Source organism: Amblyomma americanum, chromosome 1 (genome assembly GCF_052857255.1).
Source record: "Amblyomma americanum isolate KBUSLIRL-KWMA chromosome 1, ASM5285725v1, whole genome shotgun sequence".
Lineage (NCBI taxonomy): Eukaryota > Metazoa > Arthropoda > Arachnida > Ixodida > Ixodidae > Amblyomma > Amblyomma americanum.
Window position 1 is genome coordinate 119,592,997 of NC_135497.1, and position 23,912 is coordinate 119,616,908.

Consider the following 23,912-nt stretch of genomic DNA (forward strand, 5'->3'; position numbering starts at 1 on the left):
CCTCCTCTAATTCCTCCGTGTCACTCTCGTCCCGCACTTCAGAAACGATGCCCTCGTCCGTGCATGGTTCCGCGGTATCGGCGTCGTCATCGGCAGAAATAAAATCACTCCAACCAATGCCATGACCCCCCATGTCGGAGTCGACGACGCGCTGCCACAAATCGCCGCCGGGCGGGTCATCTTCTGCAGCATCAGGCTCGGCATCAGACACTGTGTCGACGAAGCCGGCCTTGTGGAAGCAATTCCACACGCAAGTGGTCGTCACCTCCGCCCAGGCCGCTTTCACCATCTCGACCACTGAATACAATGGAACTCGAAGTGGCAAGTTGGCAGCCGGGCGGTCAACAGCGATGAGCAAGCGCTGCACAATGCGACGCCTATACGATGCTTTAAAGGCACGTATTATGCCTAAGTCAAGCGGCTGCACTTTAGAAGTGGTATTGGGCGGCAGGAAAAGCAGAGTGACTGCCGTCAGGGAAACTTGCACGTGGTGCGCTGAGCAGTTGTCGAGCACAAGCAGCACGCGTTTGCGTTGCCTCTGCATGTCGCGGTCAAACTCGCTCAGCCAGTCTGCAAATAAACTGCGCGTCATCCATGCCTTTGAACTGTGCCTGTAGCGCACGGGTACATAGCTCCAAAAGCAACGCGGCTTTTTAGATTTTCCAATCACAAAAGGCACGCGCCGGTCACTGCCATCGGCATTAGTGCACAAAAGTACAGTAACGCGCACTTTACTGTGTTTTCCGCCTGCGCATGATTCGCCTTTTATGGCGTGCGTCTTGTCCGGCAACATTTGAAAAAATAATGCAGTCTCGTCAGCATTGTACAGGTCCTGCTCCGCGTAGCTTGTGATAATGGCTTGGTTTGCCAAAAGCCAAGTGGCAAGGTCATGGTCATTCACTGAAGCTGCCTCGCCGACAATTGATTTAAAAACAATTCCATGCCGCACTTTGAATCGGTGCAGCCATCCGTTGCCTGGAGAGAAGTCTGGAAAATCCAGCAGGAATGCGAAATCTTTGGCTTTTCCCAGCATCATCGGCCCACTTATCGGAATGTTGCGAGCCCATGCGTCGACGAACCACTTGAGCAGCGCGTCTTCTACGTCCGCATAGGTGGCCTTCCGCAGGCGCTTTCTCACCGTCGAGTTGGCTTCCGAGCTGGTGATCTTTTCCTTGTTCTTCAGAATCGTCGAGATTGTTGATTTCGACACATTGTACTTTTTCACCAACTCGCAGTTTTTGGCACCTTCCGACAGTTCCTTCAAAATTGATCTCTTGGCTGCCATGTCCAGAGCTTTTCGTTTCGTGACCGCTCCGGCGGCTCCGGGCACGGTGTTTCCGTCTGCCATCCCGAATTACAACGAGGGCCCGAGACTTCAAAGGAACGTCCGCACAGCAACAGGAGTGACAAAAATCTGACAAAAGCGCACGATGGGGTAGACGCCGGTAAACGTGCGACGTGAGGGGCGTCCATGAGCGTCAGTGCCGCCACCTCTTGGCTCCCGCGGAAGGCCTGCTTTGCAAGAGAGAGAGGAGAGGGGCGGGAGGGCGCACGCCGCACAAGCCAACACTTGTAGGCAGGCGGGGCAGCGGGGGGGAGGGGGGCTTGCATGAGAGTGGCGCGAAGCGGGGCCATGGCGGGTCTGGCGGGGCGGGCAGTTCGCTTTCGATGAGGCTCGGGAAAACATGCCGCGTGTCGGGGGCACAAAGCGGTCGAGGCAGGTTTATCTCGCATCACGGCGCCGGGTTTTCGCCGTCTGTTCGCTGTAACCGATCAGCAGGGCTTAATGACGTTCGTTATACGTGTGATTTTGTGCCATTGAACTAATGTATATTTTGACGGTCACGCAGGTCTCGTTCGTTATAAGCGAAAGTTCGTCTTAAGTGGGGCCGTTATATGTGGGCTCGACTGTACTACCATTGCCACCAAAAAATCACCATCAGAGCTAAACAACTTACCCATATCAAAAGCTGTCCTTCTGATACAGTAATATGAATCGATAGAACATTGTCAGTGACTAAAGAGGTCACCAAGGTAACAGTGAAACAGCTTTAGTATAATTTGACCAAACAAAAGCACTATTTGTTAATGCATATGCAAGAAAAACCTAAAATGTAGCACAGTAACCTTTTCTACAAACTTCAGACACCTTGCATAACACAAAATTATGGCTGCTTAAGTCACCTTAACAAACCAATGAGATAGCGATGTGTTCTGGATCCAGTGCACAGAGATAGAAGTTGATGAAGACGATGTCATCCAAAGCACGGAACGAGAGAGACTGGCAGTTAAATATGTGGGATGTTTGGCTGCAGAGGTGATGAAGCAGACTAATGCAGTAGCCAGCAAAGCTGATTCAGAAGCAACAATTTGGGGGGCAGGAACAGATTATCGGTGCTAAATAAATCTTGGTTTAGCATTAGCATTTTGTTTCAGCAAACAAACCAGCAATACCTCTGCCACGCTTCAAAATTATTTTTGCCACCACTGAAAATTTTGAGAAACAACGCACCTCTGTTTCGCAGCGCCTGCTTCCATAGAAGCTTGGAGATGTCGTGCACCCAGGCCCGTTTTACTTCAGGACTAGGTGCTTGAAGCAGGTACACATCGTTCAACTTGCGCTTGCGAAACCAGATCTCAAACTTCGTTGGGCTTTCGCCAATTTGTTCTGTGAGGCCAATGTCAGTTGTCTGGAAAGGCAATAAAATTCATTTCAACACAAGACACGCATAATGGGCACACATGGACAAGGAACTGAGTGAATAAATAAATAGGGTGCAGGTCATTATGTACAAAACATGTACTCCTGAAAGCAATAAGTTTCACAGCACCCTGCCCTAAATGAGAGACATGAATGTCCACAGCTACTAAAAGCATGTAGGTGACATTCTTACGTCAAACATGAAAGGCCGGTTCACATAATTTGTTACCATTTCTTACCATTTCCCGAATAAGTACGTACTACAGTCGACAACCGATTTTTTGGACTCTTAGGGACTGTGAAAACGACCGAAAAATCAGGCATTCCGGAAAATCAAATTTCACAGAAAAAATCCCGAACTTATCAATATGCCAGAGGAAGGGGTCAATTGTATTGCACACATTCTAAAGCTCCTCATGACTAAATTTTGCCGCGCGAAATGTGCAGACGACAGGCGGCGACTGCTTTCACAGGCTCAACCTGGCTGTGCTGCCCTCAGCATGCCGCCGATGAGCGCACGGGTTCGGACAACGCCTAAACAGGAAAGGGAACACGCCGCTGCGGAAACTGCGCTGCGCCTGCAGCATGGTGGACCCGGAACGAGAACGCAAAGATGGCGAAACAACAAGAACCGATAAACAGCCGCCGCAAGCACTCCATTGGCGTTACCTTCGTCATTAGGCCTAGCGACTAGAGCCGAAATTGGCATCGTATTCGGTGATATGCACTCCGCGGTGACTTGCGTATAATGAGAGGCGTCTTGCCTCTCATCGAAACGCCGGTTGTTTACGGTTTTACGACAAAAAAGTCAGGGCTGTGGTGCATTTTGCCACAGGTACGCTGACCTCACTTTGAAATGCACTACCATTTGCTCCCGCGCTCACCGTCTCCATGAAGCCGTATGCCTCCCACGCGCTTCACTGCTACCTCTTTCCATATTCAGGGCGAAAGACGCGGCACAGATGAGTTCCGCGAACTCTGACTACTGTTCAAGTTCGTGCAGCGGAAGACATTCAAAAAAAGTACGAATTCGAAACCACGCGGGCACAATGTGCCAACTCGCGCAGAATTTCAGCATCGCAAGTTAAGAGGCTCCCTTTAAGCTTGAATTTCATTTTGTTTTGATCAAGTTTTCAATCTCTCCTGCAGTTTGAATTAATGTTGTTCCACTGTACACATTATTGGCGGCTTGGATACTGGCAGTGAGTGCGATCAAGGTCCGAAAAATTGAGCAGTCAGTTGCGGTGCATCTGAAATTGCAGGCGCTCTTATACATTGGCTCTATGGGCCATGTTCGTTGCCGCGAAAAAGTATGAATAATCAAGCACGTCTGAAAAATCAGGCATCCGAATTTTCGATTGTCATCTGTAGGCACTGTGCCAACTGTTCACAAAAATGATAAGAAAAATAAAAACTAGTTATCTCTACCACAAACTCACAGGCATATTTAGTCTCAAGTTTATGCAGTGCTTGCATTCCACCCTTCATGTGCACTTAACAGTAAAAATGCACATGACCAGTGAGCACAAGAATTTGAACTTGTTTGAAGCCTTGTCAATGAATCTAGTTCTTGTTAGTCAATCTAGTTATATTTCATGCCACTGTGAAAATAAAGCAAATACACACCTTGATGCTGTGTTTGTACTGGTAAATGTCATGGCCTTTGTGCTCAGGATCTCTACGAACTTTGCTGAAGAGGATAAGGTCTTCAAAGAGGAACACATGCCGTAGAGATTTGCGTGAGCGCCCTTGCCACACAAGAAACTCATCCTGACGAAGAAGGCGACCCTGCTCCTTCACATTAACCTGGAAATTAAACAAAGAGCAGTTGAATATGCCTTTGACAGAGTGAAACTGAATTCACAAACCTCCTAGAAGTTCGAAACTGTGAAGAATAATTATGCCACAACTAGCCTCATGTGTTTTGAACTGCCTCAAGAGTAAATGCACAGGTGCTGACTCCCAAGATCCATAGAACCACTGAAATGAAGCTACTGAACATGCGGCAACATCTGAATTCCTGGAGCTCCGCGTACTGAATAAACCGACTACAGAACTTCACAAAACATTTCGTAACACAAGAAGCACAAGAAAAGGACTCACGTCACACTCTCGAAGTGCATCCATGCCAAGTAGGTCATTACCATGGCGAAGCTGAAAGCGAACCATTTCCTCTGCAGCCTGTGGGGTGATAATAGAGTAGAACAAAATCCTGTATGCACAGTGCCCTTATTAACACACTTATGGCATCCAAATATCCGCATTTTTAACACCTTACTTATTTTCATTGCACAACACCCAGGTGGGTAGGCTGCGGAATAAGACCATTGAGACAGAAAGACGAAATTATCCAATGCTTTAGTACAAGCAGGTAGCACATGCTAACACGACAATGCATTTGAAAAATTTATACTTTTTATTCAAGCCTGCAATAACCCTCATTTAAATATTATGGCCGCACCCCCTACACCATTCAGACTTTATACCAACTGTGGGCAAGATATGTAACATCACAACAAAAAGCAAAGGTTCCAACTTAACACCAGCCCATCATGGCTATATGAAAACATCAAAAACACACGGTTCACCAAAGCTTTTCAGAAACCCATGGTGACTGCACAAAAAAAGCCTTTTGCTTGTAGGCACCATCACGAGACCCACAAAAGACAGTATGAAGTGAAATGCATTGGACTACTTTGCTTGCCAATTATTTCGATCATATGCGAAGTAGATAGTTTGGGCTAACAAAGCCTTCACCTTCTAAATGGAGTGGTTTGACCTTTTAGTATTCAGCTGCTTTGACATACATTTTCGATTCCACAGACATTGTTCAAGTGCAGAAAAATCATAATGAAGTTTTTGTCAAAAATTATGCCCCACGATTTTCTTTTGATGCCCTAGGGGAATTTAAGCATTTTGCCTCTCTCCACAGCAACTCAATGTTAATGTTAATCAGACTGCAATTAACAATGCAAATCCATGCTACAATTCCTGCAAAAATTTCTTCCACAACACAAGCTCTTTCTTCAACCTTGGCACATGTTACATTAGAACCACTGAATGAATTATGTACATGTTTTATGTGAAATATGGGCTTTAAAAAATTGTTATAACGAGTTTTGCAGCGAAGGTGCATTGATTAAAATTTATGGCCATGGAGTAATGGCAAAGTAACGTGCGGTACTTTTTTCCGGTAATGGTAACGGGTTACCTTTTTTAATAGGTGATGTAGAGCGGTAACGCGTTCCTTTTTTCTTAGCGTAACGAGTAACGCATTTAGTGACTTTTTTTGGTAACGCCTACAACACTGGAGTCCTCCTACCTCTCCTGGTGCAGTGGTGCAGCGGTTCAGCGATATGCCACTGCCCTACGATGGCAGGTGCTCCCAGCAGTGGACCTTGTGTAGCCCAAGTTGCTCTTCCCGAGCGACCATTCATTAATTTAACTGCCACCTGCCACAGTGGGCAGTTTGCCTGCAATTCGGTGGACAAGTTGTGATGACACCGCAAGGTCACGTGACATAGGTGGCCCACCTGCCTCCTATGTTGCTCTCTGGGCACCACCTGCCAGATTCATGTTCGCAATTTTTCGCTCACAACGCCAACAATGCCGATGCAGGATTTTCTGGGTAACAGGGCTTTTAACACTATCAAGTTAAAATATGATGACTAGTAAAACCTCATTAATTCAGAGTTCAAGAGACTGGAAGAAATGCCCAGTTTATCCAAAGGTCATTTATAGAATGCCCCACAGCCCCCGAAAAAAATAAAACTGCTGAAAATACGGTAAAGCCTTACGAGGCAGCTCCCCTATGCAAAAACTTATAAGCCTGTGATGAGCGCCCAGTTTCGGTGTGCTGGATGAACTACACGAACGGCAGACTACTTCTAAAAAGAAAGGACCAGAGATGCGTCAGTCGGCATCCAAAAGCGGCGCAGAGCTGGAATTGAACTACCAGCGAATGTGCGGGCAAACAACTGCCATCACTGCGGGCGAGTGGTGAAGCTCAGAAACGAAACCTACGTGGCCAGGATATTCTTGTGCCTAGCAACAGGGGCTCTCCGCAAAATGTCACACCAGCCATTATGCCTAGTTAAGAGGTGCACGGATTACAATGCACCATACAATAAGCGGGTTTTTTACAGGATCGCTGGCCCTGTTGTGACACCTCGATTTTCCCCTTTGGGAGCCTCACGTGAAATTCCGGAAGTAGACTTTCCTGCATGTCACAGTCGACCAAAATGGGATGGCAGAGGTCAAACTCGGAAAGTTATGAAGAAGACAGGACGAATGCCATGGTTGTGCGCATTAGATACGTAACATACTACGGAAGAATAAAAAAAAAGTGCACTTCCGCGTTGCGATTATTCGAAGTGGGTCATCGACCGTCTTGTTTGCAGCACATGTGATAAGTGGGAAAACCCACTTGCAGAATTTCGCACGAGGTCAAGCCTAATGGCATTGGAATGTGACCTTTCCATGTGATAAACGACAAAGAAGAAAGGGAACAGGACCTTTGTATTGTTTCCCGGGAACTTAAAACTTGATCGTCTGATAATTTTTCCAGATATTGTGGTTTTGCCAAAGTCGAATTTATGACAGTCAGCATGGTATACGATCTCTGGTGAGTATTCAGGAATTTCCGAATATTAGAAAATTCTCTAATATCAATTTCTCGAATACGAACCGAATATCAAAAATATTCAATTCATATTCAAAATTTCTAATATCCACACACCCCTATAAACGACCACATTGGTACCACTTTCGAAAAATAAAGGGAGAAAATGTGTCCGTCTGAGGGTTAGTCAAATTCCCATCATTCTATCATTCCTACAAACACATACAACATCATCAAAAAAAGAAGATGCAGCAGCTAACACATGATTCGGCGAAAAATGCTAAAAGACACGATTTTACACAGAATCCCAGGTAAATTAAGGGCCTCAACCATGTGACATCACCTCATTCTTGTGATACTGAAGGAAAAAAATAGTACCACTATTAAATTCACACAAAACAGCATGCACTTTCAGACTATAAAGAAGCAAAAATGGTGGTACCTTTAAATCTGCATGTTCAGGTTCCCTTTCTGGACACTCCTTCAGGATTTGCTTCAACAAGAGGGCATATTTGCCCATCCTTTGTACTGGCTTCAGCAGGTAGCTAGCAAGGTCCATCTTGTCCCCAAGCTCTAGCTGCTTTTGCTGTAAATGAGGAAGGCGCAAGAAAATCTTCAAAGACCAACCTGAGGGTTCGCTTTCCGAGGGTACCAAAGGGAAAGGCAGCCTACGTCAACTGGCAGTTATGAAGCAGAGGATATGTATGGACTGATGAGACAGCAATAAGTCTCAGTTAACTTGAAAGCAAACTGCAAATTCCATGAAGTACATTTGAAAAAAAAAATTGTAAGTATACAATACTTTTCCTCTCAAAGCTGCAGCAATTTAGAAGTGAACACGACAAAAACAGCTCTAATAAACATTAATCCTGCAGTACTTCACAATTCTGGTAGCATTTTTGTCTAAACCACTTTCATGGGAAATATCCAGTGAAAGTTTGCAAAAAAATGCTGCATCTTTTGTTTGCATCTTTCCTTCCTATTGTTTGCCCTGTAACACTTTAGAACAGCACTTGCCTGGATTGTTCATAATAAGTGATGACATCCCCATTCATACCAGCAAGTGGCAACAAATGGAATGTTACCAGCTCAGCAAACTGCTGCTGCCACGCATCATTAAGGAGATGAAGCACGCAACTTCTCGGGCAACCTGCTTATTGCTTACTTCACCTCCTTCCCAACAGGCTGCGGTCCCGCACCACCTCACTCAACTGAGACCACCTCACCTGCCACAATTTGCTGGAGAAAACAAAGAGGCTTTTATTTTGCAGTAATCGGACCAGGCATCTACTGCCGTTGGCGTCAAAAAGAAAAAAGGGGGGGGGGGGGGGGGGGGGCGAATATAAAATGCCACGCATGTGCAGCCCAAGTACAAATGAGCCAGCCAGCAAGCCAGCCATGTGAAAAAAAAAAAAAATTTACTGTGGACCGACATTAGCAAAAATATAGTACAGAAAAAAAAAACCTCTTTGGCACCCTGACCTTTACTAAATCATCGCTAACAAAGGCAAGCAAGAAGCACAACAAAACTAAGCATACAAAAAATATGCAATAGTCATGCTCAAATTACATATGCAAAAAGGCAAAGCATTACCACAAAAGATGCTCAAAAAAAAATACACGCAAAAGCAGTATCTCGATGCCTAATACACAGGCATCTTATTAGATTAGATAAATTTGATTACAAACATGATTTTTCTAGCACTTAAGCATTTAGACAATTGTGTATTCATTAATTTTGTTCAGTCTTTCTTCTGTCCCCTCACCTCTTTTATTTCATTTCTCCCACCTGCCTGCTATCCTTTCTTTCCGCTGCCCCAGCTCAGGTGCCGCAGCACGTGATGGCATTCGGGGCTAGCAAAAATCTTTTACCTTCCTTTTATATTATTTTAAATAAACCACTACCACTAGCACCACCATTTTGTTCATGCACAGGGCTCTTCATTTTTCAGGTATAGCCCCCTTTACCTTCCCAATTTCAAAACCTCGAACAGACTTCATGAAAATCAGTCTTACCCCAATTTTTACGAGCCATGTTAAAAACACCCCAGTAACACTATGTTCTCCAATCCAAATGGCAGCTGTGATTTCCAAAATTTTTTTGCAACACGCGTGCGAAGACACAAAGGTCTAGCATGGACTACGGAAATGCTGCAGATTTGTTATTGATATAAGTGAAAAATAAGTAATTAAGAGAAAAAAGTGGAATTTGGTAAACATTTCAATCCTGCAAACTGCTTTTAGAGAGAATTTTTGACAACAGTAAACAACAAATGAGATTATATAGTGTCTCACATCAAACTGAGCACACAAAGTTTATTCCTTTCACTTAAAAAATATTCTGTAAAAAGAATTATGCAGCAGCTTTTGAAAGAGTGCAAATCCTAAATTTTTTCAAGTTAAGATATAGTATTTTTTCTTACCCCTAATACCAAAAAAAATAAAACCTGAAAGCAGAGGGCTCTACTCATATGAATCTACATCAGCGGTTGATAATCTAAACACCTCTCTTATGTCAACAAGTTATTAGAGTGGACCCAAAAACGTTCACTGCAAGCTTTAAGCTTTCTTGGGTCATGCCCCAACTTCGATAAAACTCCTGGTGCGGTCAGCGTTAATAAAGTATAAATTCTCCTAATCGCAAACCACAAAGCAAAAAGTGAGAGAGGAGACTCAATGAACAAATGCAGCTTTCCCGGCAACACAGGTTCTCAGACTATGAAAGGTATGCCTGCCTTCATCACATACTCACAAGCAGCCTGTTGAAAAATTTGTAAGCGCTTACCGCAAGGGTGTGACAAGTTTTACAAAATGGAGAATGCAATGACGACATCTTGCATAACAGTACAATGGCTATGTTAATGTTATGGGAAGGTTATAAATGAGTACTCTATGGTCTGAGAAACGTGTGGGCACGGGTGTCAGATCTCGTCTCGAACTGCATTTGCAGGCAGTGTCCAAAGCGTATTCTCCCTGCATCTGAACCACTGCACTTTTGCGTGCTCTTGTCTCCTGCTTACATGCAGTGACCTGAGCACTACGCTTCACCTCGACCTTGGCTGCATTCATATCCCTCCTCGCAATGTAACTTATGTGCCACGTTATCAGTGTAGCAGATACTGTACTGCAAACAATCTGGATCACGCCATCACAGTCAACGATGAGCACCGCAGTGGCATTGAGAAAGATGAAAAGGCTCATGCCTGTATGCCCCTGGCTCTCTCCCAATGTGCACCTTCCCTCACGCCTTAAGAATTAAGGATGAGAAGTAAATGCAAGGCAAACAGCCAATTAGTCAATAATATGGTCATGACTTGCCTTGAAGAATGCATTGCCATATTCAGACATGAGAGAATCAGACTTTGGCTTATTCTTGTTGTACAGGGCATAGAGGTAAAACTGAGGTTCCTGAAAAAAAAAAATAGAATCAGAGAATGTTCATTAAAAATGCTTTGTGGAGAAGGAGTATGATGTCGCAAAGTTACACAATTAGAGAAAAAACTTGCATGTACTAAGAATAGTAATCACACAGTAACTATATGAACCATGAACTATATAAACCACGATGCGATTCCATACTTAAAAGGACCCAAAGGAACCTTGAACCACACCTTGAGCTTGGGGAGTAAACTTAACAGAGCACATTGCTGCAAAAAGCTCAGCCAAATTACATGCCCCTATGCAGCATACAATGCTCAAAAAGTGCAAAAGTGATGTCTTCCTCTCCAGTGACATCTTTAAACTACCATTATGCCAATATAAGAACATGGGGCATTGCACACATTTCATCACTGACACATTACTCCAGGAGAGGCAACAGCCAGGTTGCCAATCAATGTTTCTACTCTATTCACATTAGTTTGAATACCCATTTCCTTGACATCCTTACCAATTACATTGAACACACTTCCAAATAGCTATAAGCACGAAATTTGCTCTAATAAGAACAAAAAAGAAACTATTGTTAAGTACAGCTGCATTTTGTGTACAATTTAATTTATTATAAGATAAAAACTAAATAAAACTTCTGTGCACGTGCTTAATCATAACAGAGAAGACAATCTTCTACTAGACTTACATATTGCAAGAAGCACTGCCCAACCATAAAGGGGCAGGATTCACACTGCTCCAACTGCTGAAGAAAGTAGAGGCTGTGAAACTCGTAAATCTTCTCAATGTTTCCGAAAACAACATTGCGTTGGCCCCGCAAAGCTTGGGGTATGTCTTCTCTCATTAGCTCCGGAATGTAGTTCTGTAGCAAAGCAATGGAAAAAAAAAAGTAACTCAAACCTCAGCAAGGAATTCATTTTAGTAAAAAATTTTCATGTTGGGCCACTTAAGTTACTGCCGAGTCACACATTTAGCAGGACAAAAAGTGACAGCTAAAAGCCATGACCAGGTTTTGCTCTAATGAGCCACTGCCAGCAGAAAAAAGGATGCAAGATATTGTCACCGACAAACATAGCACGAAGCGGGAAGCACAGCAGTTTACTGGGGAGAGGCTCACCAAACAGCTGCGCTTGGCCGCACTAGGAGACAAGGTTCGGCCGCCAGGTGGCGCCGGCACAGTGTCAGCAGTGTGACAATATTACCATTACATCTGCCATTTTAAACAAAAATCAAAGTAGTATGCCAAAAAATGTGGGTGAGACTTTTATATTTAACACATGAACAATAAGCCACCTTATGCAAATTACTACTGAGGTTTCGCCCAAAATGATAGACAACATACTACAAGCATCTTACAAAGGTAACTGCGCACATCAGTTGCCTGATATTCAAGCACTTACAATCGACATAGCCGCTTATACTTATGAAGTTGCTTTGCAGTACAGATCCATCTATGGACAATCATCTCACCTCAATAATGTACTCCAATGACTTGACGTAGTCCCGTTCTGTTTGTACCATTTCACGCATAATGAGCAGCAGAGTTCTGAAAATAAAGATGTCTGCGTTTCACTTGTACTCTTACACATTACCAATTAAGTACCACTGAAAACAGGCTTTTACATACTGAAATCAAATGTCTGAAAAGCAGTAAGTAATTAAAAAGTAAAAAAACACTAGGAGGAAAGGAATGAAAGCATACTGCAATGTATGATTTAAGTGCAAATAGATGTGTGCCAGTATGACATCTCGCAGTAAGTTGCATCATGCCATAATGCGCTACTGAATTCACCATAAAATAAGCCTTCAAAAGTTTTGTACACACAGCAAGCAGTATTGGAAAAGCAATTTACAGCCACAGTGAAAGTGACCATTAAAGCCTCGGAGCTAGAGTACAAAGAAGAGAACGAACAGCCAAGGCAGCTAACGGGGAAAGGAAATTGTATACAAGCAATAAAAGTGAAGCAGTATGCACAAGAAGGGGATGAGTGGGGAGTGAGGAAGAGATTGAAGTAGTCAAACAAAGCAGCCAAGCACACAGAAGCATGAAAGGAGGATTGCACAACAGACTGACTTCCTGTTCCTCAGCTGTTCCTCGCTGAAATTGGCATCGCTAATGGCCGAGTCAGCTAGCTGCAGAGCAGATGCTCGAGTCAAGAGATGGCTGTTGACAGGTACAGGAACTCTGCTCCCTCGAACGAGGTCAGACGACTGCCCTTCACCCTTGGGTTGCTCAGAGTCCGGCGAAGTCAGCTCTTCAGACTCTGGGGAGCTTATGGAGCTTTTATTGGGGTAGGGAAAATTGTGTGGGAAGAAAAAATAAGTAAACCTTACGCTATTGTTTTGCCTTTCTCACCAGAACACACTAGCTTACCACATCTGCCAACATCATTCAAAACCAACCACTCTGAGCTGGAATACCTACAAGCAGCATACACTAGTAGCAATTTACTAAATTTCATGTTAGGTGCCAATAACCATTGTTTATAACCATCATCAATAAAAGGTACTAAACTGAGGCAGACAGGCCTATCTTTCTACTGAAGTAAATGTTGTAAACATGCTGATAAAAGAGCACAGAGAAGCAGAAAACCTCACCAGTATTACCACACCTGTCTGCTGACCTCGCAAACAAGATTTTTGTTTCGGAAGCAATTTTCAAGCCTTTATACAATCTAAATCCTGGTAAACTGCTAGAACTAAACCACCTGTAGCACAACTATATTAAAATCTAAGTAGTATTCACAAAGTCCCAATATTACAAACACTGCGCATAAAGCAATGTGCTAAACAGAATATACCAAAATGTCACACTCATTCCTGAAATTAAGATTAACAGCATGTGGATCCTGTCGATGCACCCACAGACATATGATGAGAAGTGATCTGTTGGACGCTGCATCACTTTCAACAAAATGTACTTCTTCATATCTTTTCAAAGGATCACGCAGTTTAGGATCAATCCCAGTAAAATAAATCGAACTTTAGAATCGCTGAGCTCATGTGAGTAGTTTTCAACAAAACAGAACAAAAAACTTCCTCAATTGCTGCCATTTGCATTTTCGCTACTGCCACCGGCATAAGCAGAACACCAAGACAGAGGAAGGCGAAGAAGGCTACCCTATATGTGAGGTGACACATCCATACTATATATTCTTTACCTTGCAAGTCCATCGCTGCCTTCAAGGTCTGCCATGGCTGTACGGTCGGACACCAACCGTTCATTTTGGGCTCGCACTCTGTCACTGACTCGACTCAGCGCCTCCTCACAGAGCTGCCATGTGTAGCTTCGCCTCATTAATTTGCGCTGCGGTCGACACTGGTGGCCATCCTTGTGCAAAGAGTTGCGCACTTTTTCACGCAGTGCACTCAGACCTGCAGTTCGGGGACCGCCTTCCTTGCTCCGAGACTCCAGGAAGCTCCGTGAAATGGATGTCACAGGACCCCTACACAAAACCATGACAGACAAGGTTGCAATGAGTTGCAATAATGTCTCACTGCAGTCTGCCAAGCCTGCATAAATGCACTTTAAACTCCCCTGCAAGCCATTTCCCCATCCCAAGGCCTCAAACAACCTTACTGAACTTGTGATAGTGTTGCAAGCCCTTGTGAACAAGTTCCTTTTTCAGCATTTAAAAAGCACTAATAAAGTTTACTCACTCATTCACTGAGCCTCAGTGGGAGTTATAATAACGATGATTGTTTTTTTTAATCACGCAAAGGCAGCTTTGGCCAACGAGCACCATGGCACTAGGTACGCTGATCTGCTCAAGGTGGGGTCAGAGACCCATTTTCGAAGCATTTCACCCCAGGAAAGCACATCAGCAGGCCAGGGGAAAGCTTAAACCCACTGTATCACCGGTGGGTACCTGGCCGCACTGGGGATCAAACCCTGCACCTCCCGTATATGAGGCGGGTGCTCAAACAACCTGGCCACCGCTGCGATCCTCATTGGGATTGTTTTGTTTAGAGTAGGCACCTCTTTATTCTTTTGCAACAGAATCTAATTCCATATATATTTCAAGCTGAAAAAGGCTTGAAATATCCCACCTGCTGGTGCTTTGATTTTGTGAGTTCTCACAATCGTTTCATCACTTTGCCATTCTGGGTGGTGCCTGGACACTGCAACATGTGCAATGCCTATGGTACTTTTCCAGTCGTAAAATGTCATGCTACGTACCTCATTTCCATAAATCCACTTGATGCCATTTATTTTCAGCGATGCAAAAAAGCTACAAATTTCTGTGGGATTGATATGGGATTCAGTATGACTGAAATAAACTAACAAAAAGGTGTAAAAGAGTGTTTCAAGGACTGTTTAAGAAGCTAGGACTAAACCCACTACGTTGTTAAAAAAAAATGATACTCCACGCCTTAATAAACACACAGGCACACTGCGCGATGCCTTACAATGGAAGCCTTAACATAGGAACTTAAGCTGACAAAAAAGCATAAGCATATTACTACGAATAGCTATTAAAGGAGCCTAAACACATCCAATTTTAGTTGAGTTTTCTTATTTCAAATTATGCGTTTGATATTAGAATACATGGTTCACCACGTGGTATTCGCCTGCAACCACTAAATAATTTATAACTGAATTCTTCTTCCTGATACTGCTTCAGTTTATCAACAAAACGAGGACTGTGACCTAGTAGGAGTGTTTACGTCACGTGAGGCACAAAAAAAACTGCAACACAACCGCTGATATGTCATTTGTTGTCATTCTGTCTCTTGAAACAAGCTAACCTAAGCATTGTAGTGAATTAAAACTATGTTTTAGTGATTCAAATTTAAGCTTATTTGTGCACGCAACCTAAACTCACCCAAAGCGTCACAACCACCATTCGACTGACGAAACCAAAACAGCATCAGGAAGAAATTCACTTATAAGATGCAGCTTATAAGCTGGAAATTTCCAGCTTATAAGCTGAACACAGCACGTAAAACTGTGCCTTGCCTAACTCAACTTGGTTACGGCTATGTCTACAGCTCTCTGCAAAAAGTGTGTGGTGCCATGTGACAGAATTATGAATCCATTACGCAAATGTTCTTGTTTTGCTCAACCAGGTGACCACTGATATGGTAGAACTTTCATGAATTAATACGGTAAGGTAAGTGGGGTTGAATATACCTAAGTTTCACCTCTGCTGTGAGAGACGCTGCAGTGGAGGGCTCCAGGTTAAGTTCGGTCAACTGGTGTTTTTTAAGGTACATCGACATAGCACACCACACAGCCATTCTAGAATTTGGCCTCCACCAAAATGTTGCTGTAACAGCTGAAATTTGATACGCCGACTTCATACACAGCAGCAGAACGTCTTAGCTACCGTGCCACTGCCAGTGGTTCAATGTTGACAGAGTTGTCTGCCATAATTTTAGTGACGAGACATTGAAGATACTGAGGAAATAAAAAGACGTGACTGCTTTTCAGTTCTTTCTACAAACTCACTTTGAAAGATAAGTTACACAAGCATTTCCGAAATGAGCATCTACTGACTGTGCACGGTTGCACCATGCCAAGGCAAAAATTCGTCAAGCATACCTTCGGGTCAGGTCATCAGTAATGAGGCCCTGGCTGAGAAGTTGCTCTTCTTTCTCCTGAATGTACTGGTCAAGAGCAAAGGAGTCTTGCACCACTGACGTGCCTCCAGGCGCTGGGAATGCTGTGTATGAGTTCATGGGAGGAGGAGCCGAGTACAGATGGGGTTGTGTTGTAGCAATAGAGCGGCGCCTCACAAACGAACAGTATGGTGTACTGGTCGAGCCAGGGGCCCAGCTGTTCTGAGGAAAGAGACTGCATCCTTCCATGGTTGCTGAACGAAAGCTGGTGCCCAGGGACGGTGACTTGCGACCTTCTAGCTCTAACTGCTGGCGGGCTCTCACTAGCGTTGTGTGGCGTGCTTCCATCAGCTCAGCTGTTTCACGACACCTGGCCTGGGCTGTCTGCATCAAGAGAAAAAAGCAAATGGCACTGTCAGATAAAACACTCCCACAAATGAAGATTGGATGATTTACTGGAAAAAATTTTCTGCAACAAAAGACTTGTTAGCCTCCCCTTATCCTTTTCTATATAGCAGCATTTCTACTTGAAAGATATTTACTACACAGTTTATAAACACCTTAACAGAAGCCTAAAGCAAAGTGTGTAAATCCTTAAAATATTGAACCAAATAATGCTCAGATTTAGGAATGCTGAAAACTAATACTTTTAGGCATTTCAATATTTTGAAGATCTATGCTCACACTTCCAAAATGCAGTCACGTGATTTGTTCATGGTTTTAACATGCAGCCAGTTTTCTAGCAGACAAAACAAGGAAGAGTATTCCCACAACAGTATTTTTCTGCCTCATTTTAGCCAGCATACTTGTTTGAGCATTGTTTGATGATAAGTGCTAGCCAAACCCACTTCCTCTACGGCTTGGTGAAGCTCAATCCAAATTTTCTCCATTCTGTAACTGCTATCGCAAAGTATTCACTCTGATGCAAAAGCTACCAAGGGAAACAAAACCGCTAGCTTTCTGAAGTCAAGCAGAAAAGAGCAATATGAAGGGACTATGGCGAGCGAAGGCAACATTTTTCAGACGCTTGCCCAAGAAGTAGCCTACAAAAGTAGCCAGTAAATACTCTAGAGAGCAGAAGTGGCGTATAACTCTAGCGCTTCGGTTAGATTTCATTGCCATGCAATTCCCTTGGTGTGAATAAAAGCTATGTTACCATCACGATGTACACTATATCACCGAGTTTTGGTTATAACAAACGTCTCCCGACATGGGGCTTCATTGTAGTTAATATGCAGGTGGCACAAACTTGCACGATGGAAGATATTGCCTGGCCACAGCCTTCGCTATGAACATATCTGTTGCAAATGTACCCCTGATTGAAAAGTTCACATGGCCGTTCAGCGACACACTTATTGTTGCCATTCACTAGTTTTGTTGTTATTCCACTGTCCCTCAAGAGATTGCAATACGAAATTAACAGAACTGTTTCACCAGCATACATGCACAATTACACTCTGGCCCGGGCGTATTGGCCTGGGTACATTTGCAAGAGGTGCAATATTGTGACGAAGACGACGAACTGTGCAGTGGAGCGGGCAGGAGCGCTCGCGCTAGGCCAGTGGCCATTAAATCACCTCATTGCCATCGATCATCGCATCTCTTTCTTCAACTGGCCGCTATGTAACATTTGGTGGAGGTGCGGGGTATCATCGCCACCCTGGTACTGGAGCTTCGGCGTCCTGCATCAGCTGTGGTCGTCGGCCGTGAGTTCTTGGCCTGCGCCCCTCGGCCATGCCCAGACCCGAACCGACCTCGCCGTTGTTCCCCCCCGCCTCGTCCCCCGCCCAGACCACTCAGCACGACGAACTGAACCCGACGCAAGGACCTGACCTACCGACCCCACCGACTCGAGGCCCCGCTTACATCTGAAGACACCGTTCCCCTGCCCTGGCCATTCGGGGCGTCCTGGGGCCTCGACCGTCGGCTACTGGCGACCTGCGGGTCGGAAGCTTCGTGGACCAGGCATCAGTCAGCCATCTATTTCATCGTGGCGGTCAGCACATCTCCACTTTCTCGTTCCTGTCCAACCATCCTCTTATGCCCGTAACCACTTCGCGCGTCTCTTTGTCACTGATCGGGACGATCGCTCAGTGGCCCCAGGTAGTGTGACGAAGACGACGAGCTGTGCAGTGGCACGGGCAGGAGCGCTCGCACTAGGCCAGTGGCCATTAAATCACCTCATTGCCATCGATCATCACATCTCTTTCTTCAAATGGCCGCCACGTAACAATATGCACTGAAACCTCGACTTTCGGTTTGTGCGAGGAGCACAAAGAGTGTGCGGTTTAGCGAATTCAAGAAAAAGACCAAGAAAGAAAGACCAGCAAACATGCACAAAATCACGCTGGATTACACACACATCATGGCCACTGCCTGAAGGCTTGCCCACACATAAAAGTGACCTCATGATTCTGAAGAAAGGAGCAATAGGATGCTCGTAAGTAGAATCGCCATGCAGGCTTCCCCATTCAAGCACAGGGCCTTGCATTTCTCTTTATGGTACGGTACTTCACAGCGAAAGAGATCATGTCACATGCCTCAAGCAAAACGCAGCAAGTGACATCACACTACAAACACTCTTATCACAATACCTCACAAGATCCTCTTTAAAGAGATACTGAGGATAAACCAAAGTTGGCTTAGATCAATGGATTGCCACTTCAATGATAAAGAAGCTACTGTCACTGAAAACAGAGCTTTTAAAAGCTAGAAAAGGGCGAAAAATGTAAGATAAATATTGCCACCGGTAGCCGTTTCCATAACTAAACTACAGTGATGTCAGGGGCGATTCCAAGAGAATTGCTTGAAGGTACACTGAGGGCAATTTCATCTAATTATTGTTCCAAGTAAAAATAGATTCTCTGGCTTTTTCCGGCTCTGTTTAAGTTTGTTGAGCAGCAAAAGATACATTCATCTCTGGGAAAATTGAATTTAAAAACCTTCCCACCAGATGATTTAAACTTATGGCATCCTTACCGAAAAGGATGGGTTACAACTGTTTTGAACTGAATGGAGGTGTAGCGCAGCCTTAGGCATTTACGCCCAAAAATCTGTGTCCGACGCACGCATTTTACTTGCGAAATCATCCAGTGATGGTGACATCTGTATTTCATTTTTTCATCTTTTTTAGCTTATAAAAAGCTCCACTTTCAGTGAGATTGGTCTACGATTAGAATGCAGAACTATATCAATAGAAGACAAATTCAATTTGTCCTCACCGAGCCTTTAAGGCTGACAGCCGTTGCACGTAAAAGAAAAAGGATCATGTAACTGGTTATTACGGCAACTTCTGTTTAATGACCAGCAAAGATCACTTTAGAGAAGCCCAATTTTTGGGGGGGTTTTCAACCTTGGCTCCATGGATTAAATGGTAACAGCAATGATACAAGTCAGGAAGTAAGAGGTTAAGCACAAACCTTGCACTGTTCTACGAGCTTGGGGTTATCCAGCTTGGATGCCAAATCCAGCATCTCACTGAAGTTCTGCTCAGAAGGGGCAGGGTGCTCTTCTTGATATTCTTGCAGAAGCCTCATGAGCTGTGTCATGCTTTCAGGAGTGGAGGCATTGTCCATTTTCATACTTGACACAAATTTCATGGCATCCAAAGCCCATTCATAGCTCTAAAGATAGAACATAACAATAGTAATCAACTTGCATGTGTGCAGTAACAAAGTATTCTTCAGTCCCTTGCTGAGTATTCCAAGGAACTACTACCCACAAAAAAATTATTGCCTTTTCATGAATGGCAATGACAAATAGCAACAGCTTAATTCTTGGAAGTAAAAGTGCTACTCTGTAGATATATTGTAATGAAAGAAAACTAAACAGATCCCACTGTACAGCAACAGTAACTTTAGAAATCATCCACCAAATGGCAAATTTCATAATACATCAAAGCCATCAAAGCTAGTAAGTATTGTCACTTGTGACAATATTCATGGTAACCACTCTCCTAGGCACTTTTTTCATCAACAAAAACACTAGTCAATTATGCAAAGTGGCATGTTACACTATAGTTGCCAAGTGCTGCCACGGTGGCTCAGTGGTTATGGTGCTCGGCTGCTAACCTGAAAGACACTGGTTCAATCCCGGCCGCTACAGTCAAATTTCGATGAAGGCGAAATTCTAGAGACCTGTGTGCTGTGCGATGTCAGTGCACGGTAAAGAACCCCAGGTGGTCGAAATTCCAGAGCCCTTCACTACGGCGTCCCTCATAGCCTGAGTCGCTTTGGGGCGTTAAACCCCGTAAACCATAAAAAAAACTATACTAGCCAAAATATGCACACCACAAGTAATCAACAGGACTTAATCTATATGGTCCCAAATACAATAATGCTTGTTTTAGCACATATTAGGAGTCATAGCCTGTTCATGTGCATCCAAACCAGCAGTACTATTACACACACACGCACACATCAGGTCTTCCCATTCTTGCCAAGCGATGCAAGAATGTATTTTGACACCTGCTTATTATCTGATCTGTTTAGTCTGCGCTCTATTTATTCTATTCACACCAGTACTTATACGTAGTGCGATAAAAAAAACTAGTTCTGAGGCAAAAGCAACAGTTAGAACTTACACTCAATTTTGACACCGGAACAGCCAGTACTGTTACAAAAAAAGAACTTAATGCCTTAAATGCTGTTATATTACCTTGAAATATGTACAGGTCTTGTTTGCAAAATGGACGCAGTCAATTAGCTACTTTTAAGCTTTCCTCCAAAAAACTGCTGATCTTACTGACCTCAAAAGCTTTCAAGCATACTTATACACTGTGTTCAACTATCATTCAATTGAGCTTAACCCTTTGTACAATATATGGCACAAGCACTGTTACAAAAATGAAATAAGAGAGTCGCTCGACGCTCACATGGTCCAGAAGAAGGTAGCATCGAGACGTGTCCTCCAGTTTCTCCCGAGTGTCCTCCAGCTTATCCGTGAAACAGTCAAGGTGATGCTTGAGTGACACTGCAAGCTCCTGAGTGCCCTTTGCTAAGCCTGTTACCGAAGATGCCATGGCCACCTCCTCGAGAAGGTCATTGCCCTTCTCGATCTGTCTCTGAAAAAACATATAGCACAAAATTAGACAACCCTTTGAAGAGGCTTGAATTGGCTACCTTGCATATGAGGAAACAATCTGCATACAAAAAAAAAAATTGGTGGTGGTTTAGCTCTGGTTAAACCTGGAGTGACGCGATAGCTACAGCTGCCTGGGTGGAACTTGGTCACGTGACCAACCATGTGACGAACCAGGTGATCAGCCACGGCGCCGTGCCACCGGCAGCTGCTCCGCACCACGTGACCAACCGCGTGACAGCGTGGCAACGCAGCCACAGGGTGGCGGCGGCGCCATGCTAAAGGCTCGAAATGCTACTGTAATGTAGGTATCGCTACAAAAGAGAGGGAGGGAGGAGGCTGCACAAGCACCGCCAGCCCACTCCTCAACACCTGCACAAAAGACCAATAATGTGTTCATTGAAAGCACATCTGCAGGTCCCGTAAGAGCATTTGTACCTGAACAAGAGCAGCATTATTGGATTAAATGTTGTGTAAGATGGCAACATAAGCAAACTAGATGTTGTTGAGGTTAGCCACTCACATTGAGAAACTTCACACATGCATGCATGTGTCTTTTTCTTTCTCTATATATATTAGTTTTATACATCAATAAACAAATTCTTGATGTTTACAAACAGTGTGCCAAGGTCAGTACAACAAATAAGTCAGCTGCTCTGTATAACGATACTGAAGAATATATATATATATATATATATATATATATATATATATATATATATATATATATATATATATATATATATATATATATATATATATATATATATATATATATATATATATATATATATATGTTCTGTGAAGAACTAATTTGGAAATGAATTCACTTTTGACCCACGCTGGTTGGTGCAAAGGAGTGAAAAAACTCCAAGACAACAACGATGCTTTTACACATGCAAGGACTAAGTGATAATTACTCAAATCGGCCACAAGAAGGAAATGAACTACAATAGGAATAATAGCAACACAATGGCTTTGCCCAGAGGTACAAAGCACATTTTGTTATTTAAAAATAATCCACTTCTTTTGTTAAAGGGGCTCTCTCAACACCTTCCGAGAAGAGCACATCAACTCGCTCAATCACTGCAATGTGTTGTCATGGACACCTGAGCCAAATACTAATGCACTTTTACATGCAGCAAAGAACGCACAATAACGCACGAAAGTTCGCGAGCCCTTTCCGGCGACTGTTTCATGCTCGCACCCTCCTTCGTCGCGCTACTACTGCGTATACCAGTTCTGAGATGGCTATTGGTTAGATTCTTTCAGACATCAGGCAGCTACCATGGCTGCGGCCAATAAGCCGCTTAGCTCCGGCGGGTCGGGAATCTCCGCTCCCAGAGGGGGGTCGGCGAAGGAGCGCCTACCTTTCAGCAAGCAAAAAGTGATGAGAGGAGAGGGAAAGGTGCGAAGACGCTGAAATTCAAATTCTGACTATGGATAACTCAGCTACAAAGCGAATCAAACAAATTTTTCCAGGAGGATATTCGTGAAGCGGTGTCTTCATCACAGGCATACCGCAACTTGAATAGAGCCCCTTTCAGAGCCCCTTATAACAGCAGCGTAGAAGGAGCTAACCAGCATGCTCAAAACAAGCAAGAAAGCATAATAGCTGTCAAATGCCCAACAAACACACCTTCCTGATCATAAGAGCACAACCTTGCACAAAGCATATCACATAAGGTTGTGCATTTCAGAACAGTGGGTTTCCCCTGAAATACGGCTTAATATGTTGAAACCTTCCCCATGGAAATTAGGTAGCCAACAAACAAGCACCAAAAAATATCTGCAGAGGGTCTTATTTGTTTTATTGCCTATGCCTGTTTTGTCACAGTTATGCAAGCAAAGTTTAATTACTTTCTACAACTCATACTTCAGATATACTTCTGGCAGAAAAAAAAACGAAGTTTTTAGATCATGTAAGCTAGCCCAAACTCCTTGCCTACCTTAACAATACCAGCCAATTAACTTTTTAAACATAAACATGACTATGCACGTTTTGACACTAGCATGACAATTTGTTTGTTTCACTTTTGCAGAAAAACGTGCTCCTGGCACATATAAAACCATAATACTTCCTCCATAATCGCTAGGCTTTTTACCTTACAGACTCTGCTACATACAAAATTCCATGTGCAGGTGATGCCTTAGCCAAAAAATTTTGAAGGCAGTTGAGAAAAAGTTTTGTTCAATGGAATCTGGATGCATTCAATGCCAAGTATATCTATAAACATTGCTCAGTGCCGTGAAGGGCCAAAAGGAAAGAAAATTCTTGACTAGCATATGATTTATATTAAAATCAAACGCAATTGTTTGGCAAAGTAGTAGTAGTCGTGGTAGTAAGTGGTTTTTTAAAATAATAATAAAAAGGAAGGAAAAGATTTTTGCTAGGCCCAGCATCTGCCATCGATACTGAAGTACCTGAGCTGGGGCAGCAGAAAGAAAGGATAGCAGGCAGAATGGAGAAATGAAATGAAAGAGGTGAGGGGACAAGAAGCATAGAGTTTCTTACTATTCATAGAAACTCTATATTACTCTGTTAATAGTAAGAAACTA

At 43.6% G+C, this 23,912-nt stretch overlaps 1 protein-coding gene across 5 annotated transcripts in view; it reads right to left on the reverse strand.

Annotated features, from left to right (window-relative positions):
* The window catches only part of LOC144113549 (puratrophin-1-like), a 302,508-nt gene that overhangs the window by 22,608 nt on the left and 255,988 nt on the right, over positions 1 to 23,912 (reverse strand). For 4 of the 5 annotated variants that reach the window (XM_077646684.1, XM_077646680.1, XM_077646683.1 and 1 more), the window contains 12 exons: positions 21,148 to 21,336; positions 19,694 to 19,897; positions 16,258 to 16,658; positions 13,874 to 14,158; positions 12,787 to 12,993; positions 12,183 to 12,258; positions 11,401 to 11,574; positions 10,641 to 10,730; positions 7,765 to 7,908; positions 4,805 to 4,882; positions 4,328 to 4,507; positions 2,513 to 2,690 (listed from right to left, as the gene is read on the reverse strand). In XM_077646684.1, coding sequence (XP_077502810.1) covers positions 2,513 to 2,690; positions 4,328 to 4,507; positions 4,805 to 4,882; positions 7,765 to 7,908; positions 10,641 to 10,730; positions 11,401 to 11,574; positions 12,183 to 12,258; positions 12,787 to 12,993; positions 13,874 to 14,158; positions 16,258 to 16,658; positions 19,694 to 19,897; positions 21,148 to 21,336 — 2,206 coding nt within the window. The remainder of the gene's footprint in view (positions 1 to 2,512; positions 2,691 to 4,327; positions 4,508 to 4,804; positions 4,883 to 7,764; positions 7,909 to 10,640; positions 10,731 to 11,400; positions 11,575 to 12,182; positions 12,259 to 12,786; positions 12,994 to 13,873; positions 14,159 to 16,257; positions 16,659 to 19,693; positions 19,898 to 21,147; positions 21,337 to 23,912) is intronic. The other variant, XM_077646681.1, reaches the window with a different exon arrangement.